We start from the raw sequence: 24,982 nt of genomic DNA, 5'->3' as shown, positions 1-24,982 counted from the left end.
AAGGTTCTCACAGTGATGAATATGTTAACCTGTCAAATGGACTGTAATCAGGACCTAATAAAAACCAGCAGAGGTTGGACCCAATATGGCAGAGGAGGAGGTGGAAGCTACACTGCCCTCCCAGGACCAATCCAGAATTACAACCAAATTGTAGAGAAATCATGCTGAGTAGCCAACTGAACACTATTTGGAGAGAAGCCTTATAAGCAAGGACAGATAGAAGAAACCACTTCACCACAGTGTGACTGGTCGGGAGTGCAGAGACTCAAGAGGGTGGACTGGGTTCCCATGGGTGGCAGCTGAAGATCCAGAGGATATTTGAGCAGCTGGGGGGGTCCCCTGGGAAGTGTGGGGTCTAAGCCCCAAGCTGGGCTCCCCAGCCTACAGCACCAGAGCCCGAAGAACCAGATACTGTCCAGCTGAGGCAACCCTGAATTGACCCTGTCATTTTCTCTCCATTGAGCTCTGAATCACATTCCCTGACACGTTGCTTTGTACTCTTGCACAGCAGGTGATTGTAGCATCTGACGTGCCACCGTCCCCTAGGTGCCCAGTAGGCATTCAGTCAAGGATACTGATTGTCAAGGAAAGCAACTATGCAGTTTTTTCTAGTTTATACCAGAAAAAGTTTTAAAAACCCTGAAAATAAGGAAACTGATCTTGAAAGGCTGATATGGTATCAGAGTTGTAACAATTGGGAAAGCTTTTCTTAAAAAACAAAACATCCCTGTGTATTAAATACTTTTTCACCTTGCATCACAATCATTTTTTTAAGAGGCAGTGAAGACCAAATCTTTTGAGTTATACACTGTTAAGCCACAAGGTGGAGGCACCACACTGGGTTCTCTGAAGGCGTTCCCTAACAGGTAAACCCAGCTGTGGACGAGAGCGCTTGCTGGTCGAGAGCAAAGACGCGATGGGAGTTCTACTCCCAGTTACAGCAAGCATCACGTTTCAGTCCTGAAATCCTTCACTATTTGTCCTTCAGAGCTTCGTGAGATACTCACTATGCATAGAACCACAGCTTTAGTGCTGAAAAATCTTTGATCAGTTAGAAAATTGACTTTGACCTGAGTAGTCACTAGTGTAAAGTCTGGAAATCTTTAGTGAATATGTAAGAAGGCATAGTTGATTGTGTAAACTGGTGCTTTTAAAACTGGGAGCTCCACTCTTTAAATCAGTTGCTTTTTATTATAAAACTAGTAAATACAAATTTTTAAAAAAGGACTAATCATTTTATACTTCATTTTCTTTTATATTTTCCCCTATGTTAAGTATTTTAAAATATAGATGATTTAAAAATTGTACCTTTTGTTGGGAGGGTAGGGAGTACTGGATGCTTTGAGTTGCAGATTTAAATATAGAAGTATAGCCAAAATACACCAGGAAACTCCTGCAAGTGAATTGTCTTGGAAATATAAAACCTGTTCTCCACTTCCTTTCTAAATTGAGATAGTGGTCACTTTTAGAAATTGGTACCTGTAAATTAGCTGTTTCCTACTTGGCCTTGTCTCATTTAAACTTAACATTTTTAGCGTGTTTCAGAGGGCAGCCATGAACTGGAGCCCATTCTGTGACTGGAAATTTGATACGGGGTTGCATCGATGAAGCGTAAGGGCTGTTTTCCAGTTCCTGTAGGAGGCGAATTATAAGTGTGCTCTCTTTCAAAAGCACTTTATTATTTAGGACATTTATTTGTTTAGCAACTGTGACTAAAGACTTCTGCCTGTATCGACATTTCCCAAAATGTGTTTGGAAATCTAGGAAGGTAAGTTCAAAGGGATGGTACTAGCTAAATTATTATTTTTAAAGATTGTATTTATGTATTTTTAAAGAGAGGGGAAGGGAAGAAGGGGGAAACATCGATGTGCAGGAGAAACATTGAATGGGTACCCAGGCATGTGCCCTGACAGGGAATCCGACCGACAACCTTTTGCTTCGCGGGACAACGCCCAATCAGCTGAGCCACGCCTCAGGGCCAGGCTACATTATTTTAGAAAGTGGTTCCGTGCCTAAGTATGTTTGGGAAATCCCATTTCTTTCTTGCATGATTTCTCAGACCCATTAACTACATTCATGTTCATTGTGAATTTTCCAAACTTTTTTTTTTTTTACCAGAAGGCACACTTTTCATTATCTACCCCATAGTACAAGTTAATTTGGAATAAAACATACTAGGATGAATTTATGAAAGAACTGTCTGGTTTCTGAAGAGTGACTGCAGTATTACCTCATGAAAGGTCATTCAATTCGCTCTTTCCCAGGCTTCATGCAGTGGTAATCAGTCTCTAGTATGTGGACTTTGTTAGACCTGCATAAGTATTTGTTTTCAAGGTAATGTAACGGAAAGAAACAGCATTCATTGTTTACATGAATATTAGTTTATTGAGAATAAGAAACATTCTAGATTTATTAAGTTCAGAGGTAGTCATGGCCAATACCCAATAAAACTTGATAGTCTTAATTTGTGCACTTAAAGTTCTTAATTAGAAAGTCACTGAGAAAATTTTGAAAATCATTGCAAAACATGTACAAAGGGCTGTGGAGCAGTTCGTATGCTAAAGTATGATAAAACAGTTTGGAAGCAATACCAAACAATACCTGCTTATGAGTGATACAAATTCCACGACGAAGCTAGACTCTCTCCAAACCTCTGTTTCAGGTGTTACTAACTTATTTTTATTGCTCTTTGACCATTTTCTCCCTCTCCCTCCATCTAAAGTCATGAGGAAGATACAAGAGATCGGTCGTGAAGTAGACATTGTTTTCACTGTGTACAGTAAGAAACAAACTTCTCAGTAGGAGACTTATCCTGGTGCCACGAGATAATCTGCAATGCTCATTTTTCTGGATTCCTTAGGAAAAGATCTTTCCAATGAAGTGTCAAATGTCTTTACTTTCTGAAGGTGGGCCGTGCAAGTGTGCTGCTAGAACACAACGCTGAGCCCACCCAACAGCTCGATGGTAAATGAAGCACCGAAGTCAGCACTGACACTTACCTGCGGCGGCAACATTCCTTTAAAGCGCTCCCGCCGTTCAGATGCGTTCGTGTTTGCAGAATGTGAGTGAACCTACACCAGGAAAACTGCTGTTTCATGGCAGGTTCCTTAAATATAATTAAATGATCATTCTAGCGAATCAATGTTTCATCTTAGTTTTCAGACCAATTCTGTTGTACCCGAGGCAAAAGATTTGGCCCTGGGTAAGTTATACTGCCTTTGAAGTATTTTCACCTGAGTGTTAATTTTCCTTTCTCCACCTGGGCAAACAACAAAAACAGCACCAGTGTGGCTCTCAGACCACGGCTTCCAACAGGCACAGAACCAGGCCAGCAGAGGCCTTCGTTTCACCGGTAAGGACACTGAACGTGGGATGGGTCTGAGCCCAGGGCTTCTGCCTAATTACTATTTTACTGCCATGTGCTATCTTTTCTCCTACTTGTCTTGAAAACCTCCATAAAAGGAGATATGTCTGCACTTAGAACCTGAGGAACATTCCAGGGTGGAGACCAGTCGGAAAGGTTATGCAGGGAGATGTGCGGACCTGGTCTGACTATGGTCAGAATTCCGTAGTCGTTTCTCCTCTGGGACGCTTCACTGGATTGGTGGAGGGTGTAGCTGTGATTCCACTGTACTTACTAACCTTTGCTACAAACTGGGGGGTACAGAGCCACTGCTGACAGTATGTACCCAAACCTGCTCTGAATGAAATTCAGGTCTGATATAAATTTGGTTTGGAGATTATTTTAATTGTTTTGCGCATCTCTAAATAATTTTGTTTGATTCTGATAAAATTTCTTATTTTAAAAACATTTCTTAACATTAAAGCTCATGAACCAATTCAGATTTTGGTTCATGTTTCTTCAAAAATTGCTATCTTTTAATTTTATTAACCAATGTCACCCTGGTAATTTCAATTTTAGAAATTAAAAACAAGATTAAAAAAGGAGAAAAATTGCTTGGAAAAGGAAAAGTTAGAACTCAGAATGCCTAATTGAAAAATTGTTTAGAGCTTGATGGTAAATCAAGCCAAATTTTATGTATTTTCATAGATAATATATTGATACATTTTCTGTAATACTTTAATATATACTTTCAGGTATAATAAATTATGGCTTATTTAAATAAAAATGATCAAGATATTTAGGTTATTACCAGACTTAAAAGAAGTGATTAGAAGATTACAGATTCTGCTTATGGCGAACATGCATGATTCTGTGCAGGTGGAGTGTGCCTGGCACGAGACAGCCCTAAGTGCCCACGTGTCTCCCACCCACTTACAGTCTCAAGCATCCACCACGCACCCAGCTCAGTACAGTTTTGTTTCCAGATCCTACAGAACTTTCAATTTAAAATAAGAGCGAAGGCAACTCATTTTCCATGAACGATCCACAGCTCTTAGAGACCTTAGTACCATGGTTGCTATGCTATCATTTTTTCTGTTTGATATTTCCCCTTAATTCTTACTTAATTCCCCTTAATATAATGTTTTCAGTTAGGTTAACTCTCATGATAGCGAATAATTGCTTCATACTGAGTACTAGTGGTAAAAATTTTGTTTTCTGATTAGAAAAAAGGTAGCTGTAGCGTTACCAGGTAACATAATAATACCTTTACTATGAACCTTAGGATAAATGCAAAGTCCAGTAAAAGCACCGTATTTGAATTTATTTCTTGACACATATATGAAAACACTCTTCTGTCAGTGTTACTAGTGAACTGGAAATGGCCAAAGAGTGGGCTCCAGTTTCACAGAATGACTCAAAGCCCGATACAGCTGCTGGGAGACACTGGGGGTAGCAGGTTGCTGGAACCCTTTGTTCATTCATTTAGTTCCTCACATGTTCTCTGAGGATATCAAAATGCACCTTTCAAACAAACTCAATAGGCCCTGGTTCCAAAGAGCTCCCACTCTACTGGAGAAATAGCACACCGGAGTACGAGAGAGTAATGCAGAGTTGTAAATCCAGTAATAGAAGTAACCTGTTTCTGTCAGGGGAGCAAACAGGAGGGGCCCCCAGATTGACTGGGAAGGGGTGAAGCAGAACGGAATGGGGTGATGGTCAGCAAAGGCGTCCTGGAGGAGCTGATGCCTGAACTGAGTTTTAAAAGAGGGGGGAGGAAGAAAATGGGGGTCAGAAAGCCATTCCAGACACAGGGGACACAAACAGGACCTTAGGTGTGGAGGAACTCCAAGCAATAGGTTGTTGACTTTTGTTTTGAAGAGACCCCTAGCCCTGTATCCAGGGCTGAGGGGAGGATGGATCTGAAGAAGAGAAAGCTGGGAGCAAGAGACCAGGCAACCTGTCACAGTGGGGCATATGAGGGAGGACTGCCGAAACAGGGCAGCGCTAGTAGCCATGGAGGGAGGGTAGACTTGATCACCATTATAGTTAACATCCGTCTGCAGTGACTGACTGACTACAGAGGGTGAAAGAGGAGGAGGAAGTACCAAGGACGACTCCCAGGTCTCTGGTTTGGCGGTACCAGTAACCGAGATGGAGAATATAGGGGGAAGAGCAGCTCCAGCAAAAGGTATGTTCAGTATCCAACATGAGCTCGAGGTACCTCTGGGTCACATCCCGGTGGACATATATCCAGTGAGCAGTTGGATGCGAGTCTGAAGCTCAGGCAAGAGGCTACAATCACACATTTGGGGGTATTCAGCACAGCAGAGGACTGTGGCACCCAGATACAGAAAGGCAGGGATGCTTACTTATTTGACCCATTGTTGTGGGACTCTGCAGGCACCCCCTTGTCATCCCACTAGGCCCATATTTTCTTGGGCCACTGAGACATGGTTGCCTATTTTCTCTTATATTTCCTTAGAACATTTGCAAAACTAAGTATCTCCAGTCCTGTCGTCATTTCTCCCTGCCCTGAGGACTGGTTATGTATGGCACTCTCTCTTCATATATAGCACTCACAGCAAGGTCTGGTATATAATGGGTGGTCAATAAATGTTCATGTTTTGCTTATATTCATCTGGCTCTCTGTATACAGAATTAGCTCCCTTTTTTTTCTGGTGGGAACCTCTTTTTTTTGTTTCTCAAGTTTAACTTCTTATAAATTTCTAAGACTACTTTAAGTGGAAGTGGTCAGTACTTGATAGGTGGGTGTCTTCCATTCATCATCGAGACTAAATCATTCGTTTCGTTATCATGAGTTGCTTGTTGCAGGATTTGGAAACAACCATTCATCTTCTTAGGGAAGGACGGTGGAGTTTGTTCCGTTGCCCACAGAGAGAGTTAGACTGTGCAGTAACCTGGCATGAGTCATCCCTGATTCCAGGTGGTGATGGGGTTGAGTTTCACGTTTTGCTTTATTTGAACAATATGTGAAAAAGAGTCACTAAAAATAAGAACAGACCGGGCTTTGTTGCAGCTGAGTGGCTTGGCAAATTACTGTACAGGGGAATCGTAGGGCATGGAGGACTGGATACTGGGATAGAATCCAACTGCCCTTTGACTGGAAATGAAATATCCACTTTAAGAGCACTGAAGTCCTGGGATTTTTTGGGAATAGTCACCTTTGTGAGGTGTGGAGCGTGTCCAGGGACTGTAACCTGAGAAGAAACAAGAAACAATCATCCAAATGATTTCAAATGTTTTGTAGTGCCTGCGCTGAAAACACTAATACCCGCCACTAAAATGCAGCCTTTGGGAAGCACACGTAACAATCTGCCAGGCCTCGCAGGCTAGTCAACAGCTCAGTTCTGCTCACTGGAAGAGTTACCAGTGTCTGCTGATGTGGACCATAGTTGGTAATGCGGTTGCCAAGAATTACAAAGTGAAATACAGGCAGGTCCTTTACTTTATATCTGGAGATGGAGGTCAGCAGAAGGAAGCAATAGATGGGTCTGCCCCACTGTCTGCATGGAGAGTGAAGGTAAAGAGTTGCTGCTCCCCTGTGTGCCAGTCCTGGGTGTCCTGCTTGGGTATCCAAGTTATTTAGAAGTGGAATTCTTTTCTTAATATTATTCCATTTTCCTTGCAACTAAGTGTACAAGTTTATTGCTTCCTTAGAATGTTTTAATTTTACCTGGTTTTGTTCATATGAGTCTGAATCCTCGGCTAGATTTGTTTTTATTGTTGTTGTTGTTGGGGGAAATGATCAGGAAAAATAGGACAAATCCTCCACTAATCCTATGTGGTGAAGAAAGAAAAGAATGGGGAATAACATGTACATGACCATTAACTGGTATGTGTTGCAGCCGTTCCTTTTAGCTCCCCAAATCCTGCCTTCTAATCTTGTCCTAGAACTAGTAGCTAAAGTCGACATGTACGATGTTAGAGTAACTAATGGGAAATGAACTATTTATAACTATTCCATATGGGTGTGGCTTCTTTATGGGATTACATGAAAGTAATTTAGATCCACTGCAAGGAAAACCCTTATTTTCATAGAATGGACATGTCACAGTAAATAGCATAGAGTCCCAGTGAGGTGAGGCCATCCTGCGGATTCTCTCTGCTCGGTGGGAGGAGAGAGCCGTAAGAAGGGGGCTAGCAGTTGAACTCCACTGCTGCGTGCTATAGGAATGACCTCTGGAGTGGGGGCGGCTCTGAATTCCACAGAGTTGTAAAAACTGAAACCCATGGCCTCTACTATATCCTAAAGGTGCAATAATGACAGACAAAGCCGGTTGTTCCTGCAGAATAGACCACCTTCTCCTAGGAGTGGCTCTGCCCAGAACAACCGCTGTGTTGGCATCAGACCCGCGAAACACAGGACAAGAATCTTGAATTTCCTAGAGAAAAGTCGTATCACCAGAGAGTAAGATGCACAATCTGGCCACTAAATCGGGTACCTACTCATTCAGTTCATTTGCACAAAGCTACTTGGGCTCAAACCAGTCCACGCTTCCTACCAGGAAGAAATGACTCATAAACACATACCTTAAATTAGAATTAAAACCCAGAACTTCATTTGCATTGATTGGAAAATTCACCATCATTTGCTTATGAAAGGACTGTAAAATATGTTTATCACTCACTTAATATAGTAAAATTTGTGGGTCAAACTTTCCTTCTAATGAATCCTAAAGAAATCTTGTCCAAATCTATTTTTAATAGCAGAAATTATGTTTTGTGAAATGGGTATTAAAATGGTATTTTATAAAGCTCGTAAGTACTCTAGCTACATTGTTTAATTATTCTTACTATGAATAAGGTTTGTTCCATTTTTTAAAAATCATAAATGGTATTACAAAAATATAGGGTCTGGCCTTAATTAAAAAAATTAATTGCCGTTTGGGAAAAAACATGATTTTGGGGGTTTGTCCCCATTGTGCTCCCTCTCTCAGTCCTTGCCAAGGGCAAGTCTGCTGTCGTGTCTTCCTTTTGTCCCCGTGTATTGTACGGCTTCTGGTCTTTCCAGACTTGTTTTAGATTCCTTCTGGGTGAGGAGGTATTGTGAGTTTTGTAATATTTTAAGAACAATAACTAGAACTGCGTACTTACATTTAATGTATAGGACCCAGGCAAGAGAAGGAGGTAATACTCCCCAAACTTGTTGGTTTTGTAGGGACAGATATGCTTCCTGTCTTGGACTTCTACAATTACATCGGGTAGTGGGTTTCCCTTGTGGTCGAACACTTGGCCCTTCAGGCCTGTAAGACAAAGAGAGAAGTAAATGTTAGCACCATGTTTTATGGCATATGAAAAAAAATGTCTTGTAATTATTTAAGTAAAATATGCCCAATATTTATTAGCTGTTCTGAGTTAATAAAATGTTTGAGGAGAACTTTTTGAAAAAGTTGAGATAGAGTTGACATATAACATATTAGTTTTAGGTATGCAACATGATTTTGATATACATATATATTGTAAAATAATCACCACAATATGTCTAGTTAACATAGTTACAATGTTTTTCTTCTGATGAGAACTTCTAAGATTTATTCTCTTAGCAAATTTCAAATTACAATATTCTTAACTATATTCATCTTACTGTACACTACATGTCTCCAGGACTTATTTATTTTGGAACTGGAAGTTTGTACCTTTGGACCACTTTCGGACATTCCTCCCACCTGTGCGTCTGGCAAGGCCCAATCTGTTTTCAGTACCTCTGAGTTTAAGTTCAAGGTTTTTTTTCTTTGTTTGTTTTATTTTAGATTCCACGTAGATGAAATCATGTGCTATTTATCTTTCTCTGAGTAATTCCACTTAGCCTAATGCCCTCAAGGTCCATCCATGTTGTGAATCACAAGATTTTATTCTTTCTTATGTCTGGATAATATTCCATTGTAAAGAAATATATATACCACATTTTCTTTATTCATCCACTGACGGGCACTTAGGGGGCTTCCCTGTCTTGGCTGTTGTAAGTAACGGTGCAGTGAACATGGGGTGCAGATATTCAAGTCAGTATATTTTGAATTTTAACCCCTCATCAGATATATGGTTTTCCAATACTTTCTCCCATTCAGTAGGTTGTCTTTTAATTTCGTTCATGGTTTCCTTGGCTGTGCGGAAGCTTTGATGTAGCCCCATTTGTTTAAGTTTGCTTCCTTTCCCTTTGTTTTGGTGTCAGGTTAAAGAAGTTATCACAAAACTGATGTCAAGGTGCTTACTGCCTATGTTTTCTTCTAGGAGTTTTATGGTTTCAGGTCTAATAATCATGTCTTAAATCAATATTGAGTTAATTTTTATGTACAGTGTTAAACAGTGGTCCAGTTTCATTCTTTTACATGTGGCTGCCCAGTTCTACCAGCACCATTTATTGAAAACACTGCCCTTTCCTATTGTATATTCTTGGCTCCTGTTCTAAATAAATTGACCATGTATGTATACGTTTGGTTTCTGGTCACTATTCTGACCTGTGTGTCTTTTTTTAAACCAATACCATACTGTTTTGATTACTACAGCTTTGTAGTACAGTTAAAAATCAGGAAGTATGATGCCTCCAGTTTGTTCTACTTTCTCAGATTGCTTTGGCTATTTTGAGGTCTCTTGTGGTTCCATAGAAATTTTAGGATTCTTTGTTCTATTTCAGTGAAAAATACCATTGAGATTTTGATAAGGGAATATATGAATTTGTAGATAGCTTTGGGTAGTATGGGCATTTTAGCAATATTTTTCCAATCCATGACCATGGAATATCTTTCCATTTATTTTCATTTTCAATTTCTTTCATCAGTGTCTTAAGTTTACAGACTACAGGTCTTTCACCTCCTTGGTTAAATTTATTCCTAGGTGTTTTATACTTTTGGATGCAGTGGTGAATGGGAACAGTTTTATTGATAATTTGTAATTGTTTAGAAACGCATCAGACTTTTGTATGTTGATTTTATATTCTGAAACTTTACTGAATTTGTTTACTAGTTCTCACAGTTTTTGGTGGGGTCTTTAGGATTTTCTATGTATGATACGTCACATGCAAATAGTTATACCTTACTTCCGGTCAAGGTGGAGGCGTATGTAAACACAGCTTGCCTCCTAGCACAACCACATCAAAATCACAAGTAACCTAGAAGAAAACCATCACTAAAAACTGTCAGAATTGAGTTGAATGGAAGTCTGACAACTACAGAATTAAAGAAACCAAATCCATCCAGACTGGAAGGAGGGTGCAGAGATATGAAACAGGCTGGTCCCACATCTATGTGTGGTGGATAAAAATCCGGGAGTGATATCTTGGGAGCAAGGAGTCCCAGCCCCACACCAGGCCCCCAGCCCAGGGTTCCAGTCCGGGAATATAAGTCCCATAACTTCTGGTTGCAAAAACCAAAGGGGTTTGAGTTGGTGGAAGAAACTTCTGAAGTCCCAAGCAGTTCCTCTTAAAGAACCCACTCACAAACTTACTCAGACTCAATCCCTTTGAGCTTGAAAGGCACCAGTGGCATATAGGGAGAAACCGAAGTGGTTGGCATTAGAGAGAGAGCTAGGGACAACTCTCTCCCAGAGAGAAAGGCAGGAAGAGCCATTGTCCCTTTTCTGAACCCTCCCCCTAACAGAGCCACAGAACTGGCAGGCTGGTACCATATCTGAGACTCCATCAACCTGGCTAACACTGTTTGCCCTGTCCTGGAGATACCCTGAGGCTTTGTCCCACCCAACTAACAGCTGTTAACAGTGGCTTCTTCATATGAATGGCTGGTCTTGGCTCAGGCTTCACAACTTCCTAAAAACTGCCAAACAAGCAACAACTGGCCTCAGCGAACTCCTAAACCCCTACCTCTTGCTAAGTGGCCCCAGGCCCAGCACTTTTAGCAGCCAGCCTCGATTCACACCTTGGCTTCATCTGGGAATCTCCAAGCCCAGCACAAGTAGCAGCCATCTCAGACTGCATTATAGCTTAGGCAGGGTGGCCCTGGGCAAAACACAGGTGGGGCTGAACTGATTCAAAACACTGGTTATAAGGATGCTCCAGAAACTTAGTGAGGACCTCAACAGCATAGAAAAGATCCAGTCAGAAATGAAGGATACGCTAATTGAAATAAAGAACAACTTACAGGGAAACAATAGTAGAGTGGATGAAGCTGAGAATCAAATCAGTGATTTGGAACATAAGGAACCATCGAATAACCAATCAGAACAACAAGAAGAAAAAAGAATAAAAAAAAATGAGAATAGTGTAAGCAACCTCTGGGACAACTTCAAGCTTTCCAACATTTGTGTCATACAGGTGCCAGAAGGACAAGAGAAAGAGTGAGAAATTGGAAATCTATTTGAAAAAACAATGAAAGAAAACATCCCTAATTTGGTGAAGGAAATAGACATCCAAATCCAAGAAGCACAGAGTTCCAATTATGATGGATGCAAAGAGGCCCACTCCAAGACACATCATAATTAAAATGAATTGAAGGGCAGATAAAGAGCTTCCCAGACAAGAAAAAACTAAAGGAGTTCATAATCTCCAAACCATTATTATATGAAATGTTAAGGGACTTATATAAGAAAAAGAAGGAGGTTAAAGCTATGAACAATAAAATGGCAATAAATACATATCTATCAATAATTGAAACTAAAAACAAACTAAGCAAAAAAGAATAACAGAGACAGAATCATGGATACTGAGAATGTTTTGATAGTTGCCAGATGGGAGAGGAGTTGGGGGAGTGGGTGAGGAGGTGAGGGGATTAAGAAGTACAAACAGGTAGTTACAGAATAGCCATGGGATGTAAAGTACAGGATAGGAAATGGAGCAGCCAAAGAGCTTATGTGCATGACCCATGGACATGAACAATGGTGGGGGGAATGCCTTAGGGAGTGGGGCGTGCTGGGTAGAGGAGGACGAAGGGGGATAATTTGGGACAACTGTAATATCATAATCAATAAAATACAGTCAAAAATACTGATAATTTATGTCTTCCTTTCTGAATGGATGACTTTTATTTACTTATTTATTTTTGCATAATTGCTATGGCATAGACTTCCAGTACGAGGCTGAATAAAAGTGGCAAGAGTGGATATTGTCTTGTTCCTGATTTTAGGGGAAAAGCTTTCAGCTTCTCACCATTGGGTGTGTTAGCTGAGGGACTGTCAGAGCTGGCCTCAATTATGTTGAGGTATACAACACTTTGTTGAGAGTTTTTATCATAATGGATACACTGAATTTTGTGAAATACTTTTTCTGCATCTATTCAGATGATCATGGTTGTTATCTTTTATTTTGTTAAAGTGGTGTATCCCATTGACTGATTCGTGGACGTTGAACTACCCTTGCATCCCTCGAATAAATCCCACTTGATCACGGGGTATGATTCTTTTTTGTTCTGTTGAATTCCATCTGCTAATATTTTGTTGAGGATTTTGATGCACCTCTGTTCATCAGGGATATTGGCTTGTAATTTTTTTTCACGTGTCTGGTTCCTGTTTTGGCATCAGTGTACTGAAGGCCTTGTAAATTGAGTTTGAGAGGATTTCCTCCTCTTCTTTTTTTGGAAGAGTTAATGAAGAATTGGTATTTTAGAAATGTTTGATAGAATTCACCAGTGAAGTTATCAGGTCCTGGGCTTTTGTTTGTTAGAATTTTTTTGATACTAATTTATTCTCCTTACTAGTAAGTCTGTTCAGACTTTTCTACTTCTTCATGATTCACTCTTGGTAGGTGTATGTTTCTAGGAATTTAACCATTTCTTCCAGGTTGTCCAATATTTTGGTGTGCAATTGTTCGTGGTAGTCTCTTATGGTTCTTTGTATTTCTGTGGTATTATTTGTAATGTCTTCTCTTACATTTTATATGTTATTTAGTCTACCTTTTTTCTTGGTGAGTTTAGCTAAGAGTTTATCAATTTTGTTTATCTTTTCAAACAACCAACTCTTTGTTTAATTGATCTTTTTTTTCAGTTTTAGTTTCCATTTCATTTATTTCTTCTGATGCTTTCTTTTTTCTTCCTTTGAACTTTGGGCTTAGTTTGTTCTTCTTTTTCTACTTCTTTGAGGTGCAAAGTTAGGTTGTTTGAGATCTTTAAGTTTCTTAATGCAGGCATTTTAATGCTTTGAACTGCTTTTGCTGTACCCCATAAATTTTGGTATGGTGTATTGCTATTTTCATTTGTTTCAAGGTATGTTTTTTAATTTTTCTTGGTTTCTTCTTTGAGACAATAGTTGTTCATTAACATGATTCATCTCCACATATTTGTGAATTTTCCAGTTTTCTTGTAATTAATTTCTAGTTTTATGAGGTCTGTCCGGAAGAAGTCCAGCCATTGTTAATATAACGAAAATGATTCGCACCACATTGATGTAACCTGACAGCCAAGGAGAGTGGACTGGAATACGCATGCGTGAATAATGACAACTTCACTGTACTGGTCAGTGGGGGCGGTAGACACCATAGAGTGAGTATGTGTACTGTGTGATCATCACATTCAAAATGACTGAGTGAGCAGAGCAATGAATCTGTATCAAATTTTGCATTAGGCTTGAACATTCCTCCGTAAAAACTATTTGGATGATTCAGAAGGCCGCAGATGACTCAACCCCCCTATAGCCCAGATTTGGTGCCCTGAGACTTCTGGCTTTTCCCAAAACTAAAATCACCATTGAAAGGGAAGAGATTTCAGACTGTTGATGAGATTCAGGAAAATACGACAGGGAAGCTGATGGCGATTGGGAGCACTGTGTGAGGTCCCAAGGTACCTACTTTGAAGGGGACCAAGGCATCATTGTCCTATGTACAGTGTTTCTTGTATCTTGTATATTCTTTCTTCAATAAATGTCTCTTTTTCATAGAACTTGGCTGGATACTTTCTGGACAGACCTCATGTATCTTTTACATCTTTAGGTAGACACAATTACAAACATCAGTCATAATTTAATAACCCTACTATGCATTTATTTGTTGGGTTAGTGGCATTATTCTTTGAAAAGGTATTTCTATTGTGCCCTTCTTAGAATGTCCTTTGATACATTAGATAAATACAACACAGCTTGGTGTGATAGAAAAAATGCAGTCAGGTATCACTTTGAATCCCAGTTCTCCAGTCACTAAACATCCCTAAGCTTTAATATCATCACCTATAATTTGGGCATAATATGTAGCACTGTTAAGGGAGAAACCTGGTTCTTCTTGCTGACACAGTAAAGAATTTCAGGTCAGCAAGCCTGCTAGCATGCAAGTAAAGTTTATCAGTGCTAAGTTCTAATGGGAGAGCAAACGCTCGGGTGGCAAGAGCAGAGGTAGCAAGAGGCCAGGTGGCCAGAGGCACCCCCTGCCAGAGGGCAGCCGGCCAGGGGCCTCCATGCCAGAGGCTGGTTGGCCAGGGGCCCCCCATGTGGCAAGAGAGCCAAGAGGAGTCCTTTGTTCTGAGGATTTAAATAGTTAGTGGAATGGGGGTGAAGAAGTTTACATAGTGGTGGACGGGTAAGGGTGGTGCCAACTTCTTCTTGGGGAGACGTGACTACCCAAACGTAGGTATGGGTGGGGGTCTGTTAGCCGGAATCCTTATCTTGCTCCAGACTCTATTTGTTCATTTTGCATATGTGATGGGAGGCAGGCAGTTAACCAAAGTGTTTTATGGGCTTTTCTTTGGGCACTGTAGACCCCTCCCCTTCCCCCTTCCAGACTTTGGAGTCAATATACTGTCTCAAGGTTTTCCTTCTCCGAGCTGATGGAGATGATACACACAGACTTTCAAGGGCTCCCCCCTGCACTGTCACAGTTTACTTCTGCTGTGTGGAATGCCTGGCAGCCTTTATGAACCAGGCTCAGGACTGCTAGGTCAATGAGTGAGCATGTCTCCTTTGCTTTTAGGCTCCTGTGTTAAGTTCTTTGTTAGGTTGCAATGGGGAGGGCCCTGCCTTTGTTTACCCTCTGGCTGCTCATTCCTAGCTGCTACCTAGGTGCTAAAAGGAGTTGCCTGACAACCAGGATGCCGCTGGCCAGTAACAGCACTCAGTCTCAGAGTCCTTCCTCTGCTGGCTCCTGCATCACCACCTTCCAGGCAGGAGGCTGAACAAATATTAATACTTTTCTTTAAAAAAATAGCCTTGATCAGTTCATATTCTTTTCTTAATCCTTTTTATTTATTTATTTATTTGTTTATTTATTTATAGACAGAGGGGATGAGAGAAAAAGAAGGAGAGAAACATTAATGTGTGGTTGCCTCTTGCTCGCCCCCTACCAGGGACTTGGCTTGCAAACCAGGCATGTGCTCTGAGTGGGGATTGAAACAGTGACCCTTTGGTTTGCAGGCCAGTGCTCAACTCACTGAGCCATACCAGCCAGGGCTTAACCCTTTTCTTATTTGGGTAAGAAAAACCATACAAAGGAACAGAAAGAATGTAGCTATGTAAATTTGTAGTTGAGACAAATACTGGGTAAATTTCTGGGGTGTCAATTCAACTTTGTTCCAGTAAGAGCAGGAATATGTGGTGGAAGAAGCCATGCATATTTCCCCCGCCTTTGGGTCTCTGCGCTAGCTTATCTTCCCGCCGCTTGGAAAATTCATGCATTTGAACAATGTAGCTTGTGGTAGAGGTGTTGTCTATTAGCATCTTTTGCATTTTTCATTGACTTCTACAAAACCAATCAAATCAAACAAAATAAAAGCCAAACTAAAAATATAAAAACCGCATCTGTAACTGACTTACTACCATCCTTTTAAAGCAGCTAAGGTGCTCCAGCTGGTGTAGCTCAGGGGTTGAGTACCAGTATATGAATCAAAGGGTCACTGGTTTGATTCCCAGTCAGGACACACGCCTGGGTTGCAGGCCCAGGTCCGCAGTAGGGGGTCCATGAGAGGCAATCACACATTGGTGTTTCTCTCCTTCCCTTCCCCCTCTCTAAAATAAATAAATAAATAAAATCTTTAAAAAAAAAGAATTCTATAAGATTTTGAAAAAACATTTTTTAAAAAGCATCTAAGGTAATGCTGAAACAGAATTCAGGATGCTAATAATGAGTAGTTGGCAAAGACACTGAGAGAAAAAATGTCATGGTCCTTAAAGAAGGGTAGTAAATTCTTTCTCGGCTAGGATGCGTTCCACTTGAACAGAACAGGCTTCAGTTTTCACAGGAACAGTGTTTTTGGATGATCTTAGGTACCCGTATGACACCCATATATTAGTATGTGTCGCAACTGAACAAATATTTCAAGTGACCTGTAGTCTGTCTGCCCTCTAACATGAGAGAAGAGGAATAATTTGGATTTAGGGGAATCACTAAAACCTTCATATTCCAGTTTGACCCTCATTAACTATCCTCTAAACATCCAAAGATTCTCTTCCACATGACCCTTATCCAAAGCCAGAGTCAGTTCTGGGGAAGGCTGGGGAATTTGAATATCACAGTGGCTGAACAAACACAGACCGTGCCTAAACATGGAGTTCCTATTCAAGGGAAACCCCAGACCATCAGCCAAACCAAAGCTGTCTTCATGTCTTACATGTCTTTGCAATATTCTGCCCAGGCATCGCCACACCTTTCACTGAGAGGGAAGTAATTGTTTCACCAGAAGACATGATTTATTTGTACATGTTGAAATTGAAACATTGGAAAAAAACCAGTAGATCCAAAGACATGCATGGAAAGCCAATGCTATTACATCAGGGGAACAAAAAGTGAAATTTCGAAAAAAGCTCAGATAATAAACAAAGGAAAATAAAATTTGAGACAAATTCTGTGGCCACACACGAGAATGAGGGGAAGAAATGGAAAGCTCTCCTTCCCTTGGAAATGTGCCAAGCCTCACGAATGAAAAGCCTGCCGGGCAAGCACTGGAACTCTGCACCCTCCGGGCACAGCGCAGAGCCCAGGCAGGGAGGTACTGGGAGACCGCCTGCTCACTCCTCTGTTCCCCCCGGTGATCAGGCGCCACCTACTGTGCATCTGACCACAGGTATGTGTCTGTGTCGCACTGGCTTCAGCACATACCAGACCCTCTTAGGCCAGGTTGTTTACATTTCTGGGTGCTGTGGGCCACACACCAAACTTTGGGCTTCAGAACTGCTTTGAGCAGAGAGGACAGCAACAGGTAACATTGTGTCTTGCTCATCTTTTTTAAAAAAAGATTTTATTTAGTTTTAGAGAGAGGGGAAGGGAGGAAGAAAGATGGGGGAAAACATTATAGTGAGAGAGAAACATCTGTCGGTTGCCAGCTGGGGTCCTGGCCTGCAGCTCAGGCACATGCCTGGACCGGGAGTCCAACTGACGACCTTTGGGATTGAGGGACCACACCCAATGCACTGAGCCACACCAGCCAGGGCATGGTTTGCTCATCTTTGTGTCTCCCCGGAAAGGGGGACGAGCATCCCAGGCCCCTAGAACTTAGACTTGCCCTTCTTTGCTGTCTTGGCCTTAATGTCTGCAATCCCTATTAAAATACCAATGCCATTCTTCCCAGAACTAGAGTAAGTGACCCTAAAAGTTATACGGAACCATAGAAGACCCTGAATAGCCTAAGGAATCTTGAGTAAAAACAAAATGGGAAGGCCACAGCTGGTGTGGCTCAGTGGATTGAGTGCCAGCCTGCGAACCAAAGGCTCGCCGGTTTGATTCCCAGTCAGGGCATATGCCTGGGTTGCAGGCCAGGTCCCCAGTAGGGGGCACAGAAGAGGCAACCACACATTGATGTTTCTCCTCCTCTCTTTCTCCCTCCCTTCCCCTCTCTAAAAATAAATAAACAAAGTGGGATGTATCATGTTTCCTGATTTCAAACTGTATTATAAAAGTATAATAATCAAAACAATATTGCATAAAATCTAGATCAGTAGAGTAGGATAGAGAGCCCAGCAGTTAACTAACACTGCAGTTTGGACAAGTGGCTTGCTCAAGGTTTTACACAGGGACAGATGACAAAACAGCTGGGCCTTACCCTGGCCCCCCTGGCCCCTGTCCTCTTGGCCAGGCCCTTCCCTTAGAGCAAGAGGCCAAGATAGGCCTGAGACTTCAGATGGGTCAAAATCTCAGAGACTTAGAGTCATCTTAGCAAGTGGTGAAACTGGTCCAGTGAATGTGACTTAGATTGACAAATATCAACTGTTTCCTCAAACCAAACCAATACTAATAAGGAGCTCTTTGCTCCCATCAGCCACAAAGATATTCTTTGGCCTTCTCCTGGGCACCGATTTGAAGAGAACCTTTCTACCAAGTAAAAATAACTACACCGTGCCAGTGTTTGAAACAGGGTTTCATGAGAAAACTAGGAGAAAAAATGCCTCTGTCTTAAACCACAAGGGGGCAGGGTTGACGTGCTCACGTACATATTTTTAAGTGAGTTGTACTATTTGATTATAGAGACAGGCGGACATATAACATATTCTTTAAAAGCCTAGTGTAAGTGGACTTACAAGCCTTCCAAGTTAATAATGACACTGGTTGTGCTATAGTTTATATATTATTTAACAGTTTACAAACTCCTTCACTGGCAGTATTATGTCAGCACGATACAATTCAGTGCTTGGTAAGTAGCCTTTACAAGTAGATTGAAATTCCAAAAACAGTGCAGTTACATGGAGCATATTTCATGTTCGGTTGCCCTCTGCTGATGGAGGAGGAATTTCAGAAAACAATAGGCAGAGCACACACTAAAGGATCAATATAGGTAGAGAGGAGAATCTAGTGGGGGAAACACCAGAATATTAAGCAAGAGAGGACCCAAAACAAAGTTTGATGACGATGAGGAAGGAGAAATACCAATAATAAGCTTAATAAATGTTAGTAAGATGCTGGTGAAAAAGATGAGATTTTGCAGCATCTGTCACGGGGAATCAGCCTGCCCCACATGCGTCTCAGGCAGACAGACACATCCCTGTGAGTTCACCGACAGTCGCTGTGTGCTTGCGTTGGGATGCGGGGAGGGCATGGGTTTGGGGATGAAGGTCTGAAAGGGGGGAGGGGCATCCATTTGGGGGATGTGGGGCCAAGGAAAGCTCTTAATTCCCCCTTGTACTCAGCCTTGCACCCCTGTGCTTCTTACTTTTCCCTCTGCAGACCATTTCCATCTTTTTTAGCAGGTAGGAAACATGCAGAAAATGACAGGAATTATGCAGCAGGCACACATTACACAAACATACACAAACATACACCCTCCACTCTGGTTTGATGTGGTAGCTTAACTGTTATGCCAATTCCTGATGTTTCTTCCCCCCAAGCCGTTCTGAATGGAGAAAAATAACCTCCACTCTAGCAATGCAGAAAAGCCCTCCACACCCGGCCCACAGAGGCACAGACTGGTCCAGTAAACTTGAACGGTGTGTGATTTCATCATCATCACCAGCAGAGTGTTTCTCTGGATCAGCAGCGTCAGCGTCACCTGGGAGGATGTTTACCACACTCCGAATCACACCCTGAGGATGGGACCTGGCAATCTGTGTTTTAACAAACCCTCCCCACGAGCCGGCTGCACATGTTTGAGAACCACCACTCTTGCCACATTTAGTCTGTCCATCTGTGATAAAGGCCAGTCAGCTGTCAAGAAACGAGCTGGGGAGATTCCCAGTGCCAGGTCATTTGGCAGAGTGGAGGGGTGGGAGGAGCTAACGCTAAAGGTGCTCTATTGTTACCCCAGTTCTAGAAAAATGCAAAACGGCCCGTCCAACGTTCCCAGTCTGGGATACTGCATGGCGGCTGACACACGTAAAATGAGAAGTACTCTGGACTTCGCACCCCCACACGGAAGTCACACACACCATGCTTTCTCTGCGGTGGACTCGCGGGCCCTGCACCTCTCACACGCTGCAGACATTCACGCACAGAGTTCTCAGCCATCAGCTCTGGCACGAAAATGAAGCTGCACCTAGAAGACACAAATAGGGGCTCGCAGTTTTGCAGCCCATAGGTTCTGCCAAGATGTTATGTTTTCTGTTAAGAGGAATTAATAAGAAAATCTCACAAACCTAGGTGCACCTGTTTTATGTATTCGATCAACGAGGCCTTGTTGGATTCCCAGAAGAGTGGAAGCTTCTCCTCGCGAGGATATTTACAGCATGACAGCTCCAGCGTAATTTCAAAACACTGGGCCCAGACGTAATTATAATCTTGCATTCCACCTAAACACAAGCATATTTAATATTTTTTAAGGTCTAAAATTGGAGTGGAGCCGAGTATCTCACGCCTTGAGCACAAGTGAACCGGACAGGTGCAAGGAAAATAGATGTACGCAGGAAAAGATGAGTTTGACATATTAGCAAATAAAGTCAGGGCCTGACAATGTATTCCCCGGGCATGACCAGGCCACCCTGAATATCCCCAAATGGGTAACTAGATCGCAGCCGACTGAAGTACAACTGTGCATAAAATTAAGTGAGGGGTAGGGGAAGGTTCTATTTTGTAGTCCTACATTACAAAAAAGGATTCTTCACATTATATTTTTTCCCTAAATACAAATGCAGTGTAGCTGTGCACTACAGGGAGATTTATTTAGCAATAAATAAACACACCTACACACCATTTATAATTACATTCCTACACACCATTTATAATTACAGTTACTGCATAAAGCTAAGTACACTGATAACCATGGCCAGCGTTTACAGAATGCTCACTATTGCTGGGTACCATTTGGAGGGCTTTGTATCAGCTCCTGTAAGCCCCACAGCAATTATTACCCACATTTTGCAGATGGGGAAACTTAATCACAGATGCTAAGGTACGTGCCCAGGGAGTCCAGCCAGGGGATGACAGACCAGAGCTCAGGCTCCTGCTCCAGCCCCCGTGCCCTCCCCCATGACATTGACCTGTTTCTGGGAAGGAAAAAATGGTGCTGGCTGACTCTCAGGAGGGAGGAGGCCCAGGCTGCTGCTGCTTCTGGGCCGCCGTTGCCCTGTCTACTTTCCAGTTCTTACTACTGGAGAGCAAAACTTTCTGTATTTTAAAATCTCTGAATTGGTATCTGATGGTTGAAAAGCATCATGGTGTCATTAGTTTGGCTGGAAATATTTTTTCTTTCTTTTTCAATAGTACATTGTATTTTACAAATCAATGCCATTTTGGATTTGATGAAATACAGTAACTTTTGACGGAAGTAGCTTCTGCCGTATTTTAACTTGTTATACTTGATGTCTGCCCAGTAAGACATGTTTTGTTAACTACATCAGAGTATTTGGGAAGTACTAAAGTACAAAAAAATTCATGTTAAAAAATGGTCAAAATATTGGTAAATCAAGAGATTATTTAAATATTAAATAGTATTTATGTAGGTCCAAATTCTAGCCAGGGAGAATTTCTCTGTCCTTTCTATTTTTTTTTTATAAGAGTTTTGTATTTCTTTCTGACTCCATTTTCTCCATGAAGTAGAAGAGGGAAAAAAATGGAGAGAGAAACGAAACACAAGCCCTTGGCGGATGGCTGTGTCTCAGGTAGGTGGAGTTTACACAGCCACACGGGTGTGCAAAGCATGCAGGATTTAGAATGCCAAGTGTGGAGAGGTGTGCACCTCTGGATGAGGCTAGTCAGGCTGGCCGACAAAACCTCCAGTCCAGGCCGGAATGCTTAGTTTTAAGCTCCTTAAAGTAGCTCACTGTCTGCCTTTTTTCTCAGGATACACAGCTTGCACGTAGGCACACTTGGGAAAAATTCCCAACAGCAAGATTGGGGCTCCTCGCTAATTCCCACACATCTGCGTCTGTCTTGAAATTTACACACGGTGCACACGAAGGACAGCTCTGCCGCTGGGCAGGAGGGAGCCCTTTCCTCTCCATGAAGAGCGATGAGCGGCAATTAGGGGGCTGGGGCAGGGGCTGGGGGAGGCTGTACCTAGGACAGCAGAGAGAAGTCTGGGATGTTGTGGTATGTCTTGTGGTCTGTGCTTATTTACGTTGCCTGGGAAGCTGGCAGAAAGCCCCCCAGACACGAAAGGACCACCTTATGCAAGACTATTTGATAGCCTATGCACCCGAAGTAACAACTGGGCAACTGTCCTGCCTGCCGAAGTGCGGCCTGAAGCTTGCTGTTGGGCGGCTCAGGCAAACCAGCCTCTAAGGGGACACTTTCCACTGAGGCCACGGAAATCCGGATCCCGCCCACTGTCTTCCCTCACATCCTTCCATCGTCCTCCTATCATCTCTCAGTTCCCAGACTAGAACGAGTTCTCTGACACCCCTGGGCTTCTGCTGAGATCATTCCTTCTGATAAGATCATCTCCACTCCCATGTTCCCTGCCTGGCCATCCTGTTGTAAAGTTGGAAAACTGGAGGCCCCCCTCCCACTGTATCTAGCCTGAAGAGCTCTCTTGGTTAACGTGTAAAGTGGCTTTGAAATCATGAGACTTCAGGCACAAATCCAGCTTGTTTTACAAACTGGAAGATGTGGCAGTCATGGGACCCGCTGTGGCACAGCAGTAATTAGCTGGATCCGAGTAGCAGCTGTCCCCGTTAGATGAGATGTAAGCTTTCAGCGTCTCCGAGGTCTTCGCCATTCCTTCTGTGTTTTGGTTTTGCAGCCTGGTACACTGTACCTTTTCTAAATCTCTATTTTTGGTCTAATTGCACTGCCCTTACCACTCTCTATTTGCATGTCACTCTTGTGCATTAAACTTGGGGTGAAGATCTGTGCCCTGTCCATCTTTCTGGGCATAGTTCCTGACTCGGTAGGAAAAAGCTGAGCAAGCATCTGAAGGAAGGCAGGCAGCCTTGGCTGTCTGAGCACCTCCCCAATGACAAGTCATGCCCACTGCTCTTGTGATGGAAGGGACTGCCCAGAGCCTAACAAACTTATGACAACGGCTGGGGTCCACAAAAACCAGCTGGTGCCCCTGGGTGCAGGCCATAAGGAGCATGATAGAAATAAGGGAAACTCACCTTTGAGTGGATACCAAGAGTACCCATTTGTAATCCCATTAGGAAAGTCCATTTTATTTTTACACTGATCTCCTTTCTTCATGTTGAGATTTCTTGAAGCGTAGGTATGGGCAAGATGTTGAAAAACGTCATCGTCAGGGGTTAAGCTCCGGGAGTGTAATGACCCAGTTGCTACATGTGGAAGGCAAACCAAGACGTTTGTGATGACAATGCAGTGAGAGGGAGCGCGCAACGCCAGATGAGCAAACACGTCACCACATCCCACACAGCGGCTCTGTTTCTACAGAGAAATCCATCAGCCCATCCCATGAATGTCCCTCCACCCCTCTTCCCCGTGTCTAATGCACACACACCAGGCGGCATCACACAAAAGAAGCCATCCACATATCCGAACTCCTCCTAAATCTGCTTAACAGTTAAATAGCCTCCTGGTCACTCTTGCTCACTTCCGGAGTCAGCGACGTTTCCTTAGGCTCTGTAGGGGTTAAATGAAGCCACCATCATATTTTAAGTCCTTGGTATTTACCTCATCCTGCAGAATTTTTAGAGGAATCAGCAATTATGACTCAGATGATTAGCAAAGGGTAAGTTGTTCTAGTTTTATTTCCTCTTGGCCATGTGGCCTGTTGTGAGATCATCTAAATCCCAGTTTCTCCGTTTCAGTGATGAATGTCAAGCAATCCTGTTGCCGCTGGTCAGTGGAGCCACACAGTCCGTCTGCTGTTTATAAATTGCAGAACGGATGGCTCAGGATTGAGAAAATGAGGCTCTTTCTACCCCTATCAGAGACATTAAGTAAGGAGGAGAGTTTACAGTTTCACTCTGGACTTAGAAAGCCAGGGCCGGGCTGTGTTTGCTTACCTGGAACCCCATTATCAAATGGGAAACTGGCCACCAGGGCACCGCCGTGCAGGTTTGCGGAGAGGACAAATGTCTCTGTTTTCAGCCACTCCATGACTGCCAGAGTTTCAGGCTGCCTTACTACATCATTCAATTCGAAAGCATCGGGGAAATTTCTATTCAGGTCATAGAAGTTACTGTTTTCCCTAAAAAGGAAGGAATTTTTTAGGGTTTACTGGTGGTATGTGAGGAAGTAGATTCGTGCCATGTGTGAACCTTTCATTTGGGCTCCAGGTGTGGTGGATGGTTGCCTTGGCAACATCCAGTGGCCCACACCTGGCATTCACACAATATGTAGCCCCCTCTCGAGTGACTTGCTCTCTCCAGTGGGTCAGTAGCTATTGTGATGTAAGCAGCGGTCTGATAAGTGTTCCCATCTTGGGGCGTTTGCTGGTGGAACACTCACTTTTGGGACCCTGAGATCCCCATGTTACCCATGTGGAGAGTCCACACAGAGAAATGAGGAACCCAGCTGACAAGACTGTGGACACATGGTCCCAAGTTAGTTGTCTCAGCCAGACCCCAGCTGAGGCCACAGAAGTGCACCATCCCTGTTCTGCCCTGACCAAATTCCTAACTTAAGAATTGGGAGTAAATAAAAAGGTGGTTGTTTTAAGTCTCGAAGTTTTGTGGTAGTTTATTACATAGTATTGAACTGGCCAGAAAGTTTGTTTGGCTTTTTCCATAAGGTGGCTCAAGTAGCACTTAATTGTCTTAACTTCATTTGAAACAATTTTGTTAGATCGCATTGTGATGGCTGTTATATCAGTGAGTATTTAAAAAAAAAAAACATCAAAATTGGTGAAATTTTGGATAGCCATTTTAATATTGAAGATGGAAGAAAATAAGCAACATTTTTGGCATATTATGCTTTATTACTTCAAGAAAGGTAAA

At 42.4% G+C, this 24,982-nt stretch overlaps 1 protein-coding gene across 2 annotated transcripts in view; it reads right to left on the bottom strand.

Moving 5' to 3' along the window:
- Positions 1–3,353: 3,353 nt before the first annotated feature.
- The window catches only part of CPM (carboxypeptidase M), a 73,895-nt gene continuing 52,266 nt past the window's right edge, over positions 3,354–24,982 (bottom strand). For both annotated transcript variants that reach the window (XM_024576188.4, XM_045184638.3), the window contains exons 5-9: positions 24,050–24,234; positions 23,189–23,359; positions 20,288–20,440; positions 8,462–8,610; positions 3,354–6,564 (exon numbers count right to left, since the gene is read on the bottom strand). In XM_024576188.4, the coding sequence (XP_024431956.2) occupies positions 6,322–6,564; positions 8,462–8,610; positions 20,288–20,440; positions 23,189–23,359; positions 24,050–24,234 (901 nt within the window). In that variant the 3' untranslated portion in view covers positions 3,354–6,321. The remainder of the gene's footprint in view (positions 6,565–8,461; positions 8,611–20,287; positions 20,441–23,188; positions 23,360–24,049; positions 24,235–24,982) is intronic.

Source organism: Desmodus rotundus, chromosome 3 (assembly GCF_022682495.2).
Source record: "Desmodus rotundus isolate HL8 chromosome 3, HLdesRot8A.1, whole genome shotgun sequence".
Lineage (NCBI taxonomy): Eukaryota > Metazoa > Chordata > Mammalia > Chiroptera > Phyllostomidae > Desmodus > Desmodus rotundus.
Note: the sequence above shows the minus strand (reverse complement) of the source record. Positions and strands in the feature narration are given on the sequence as shown.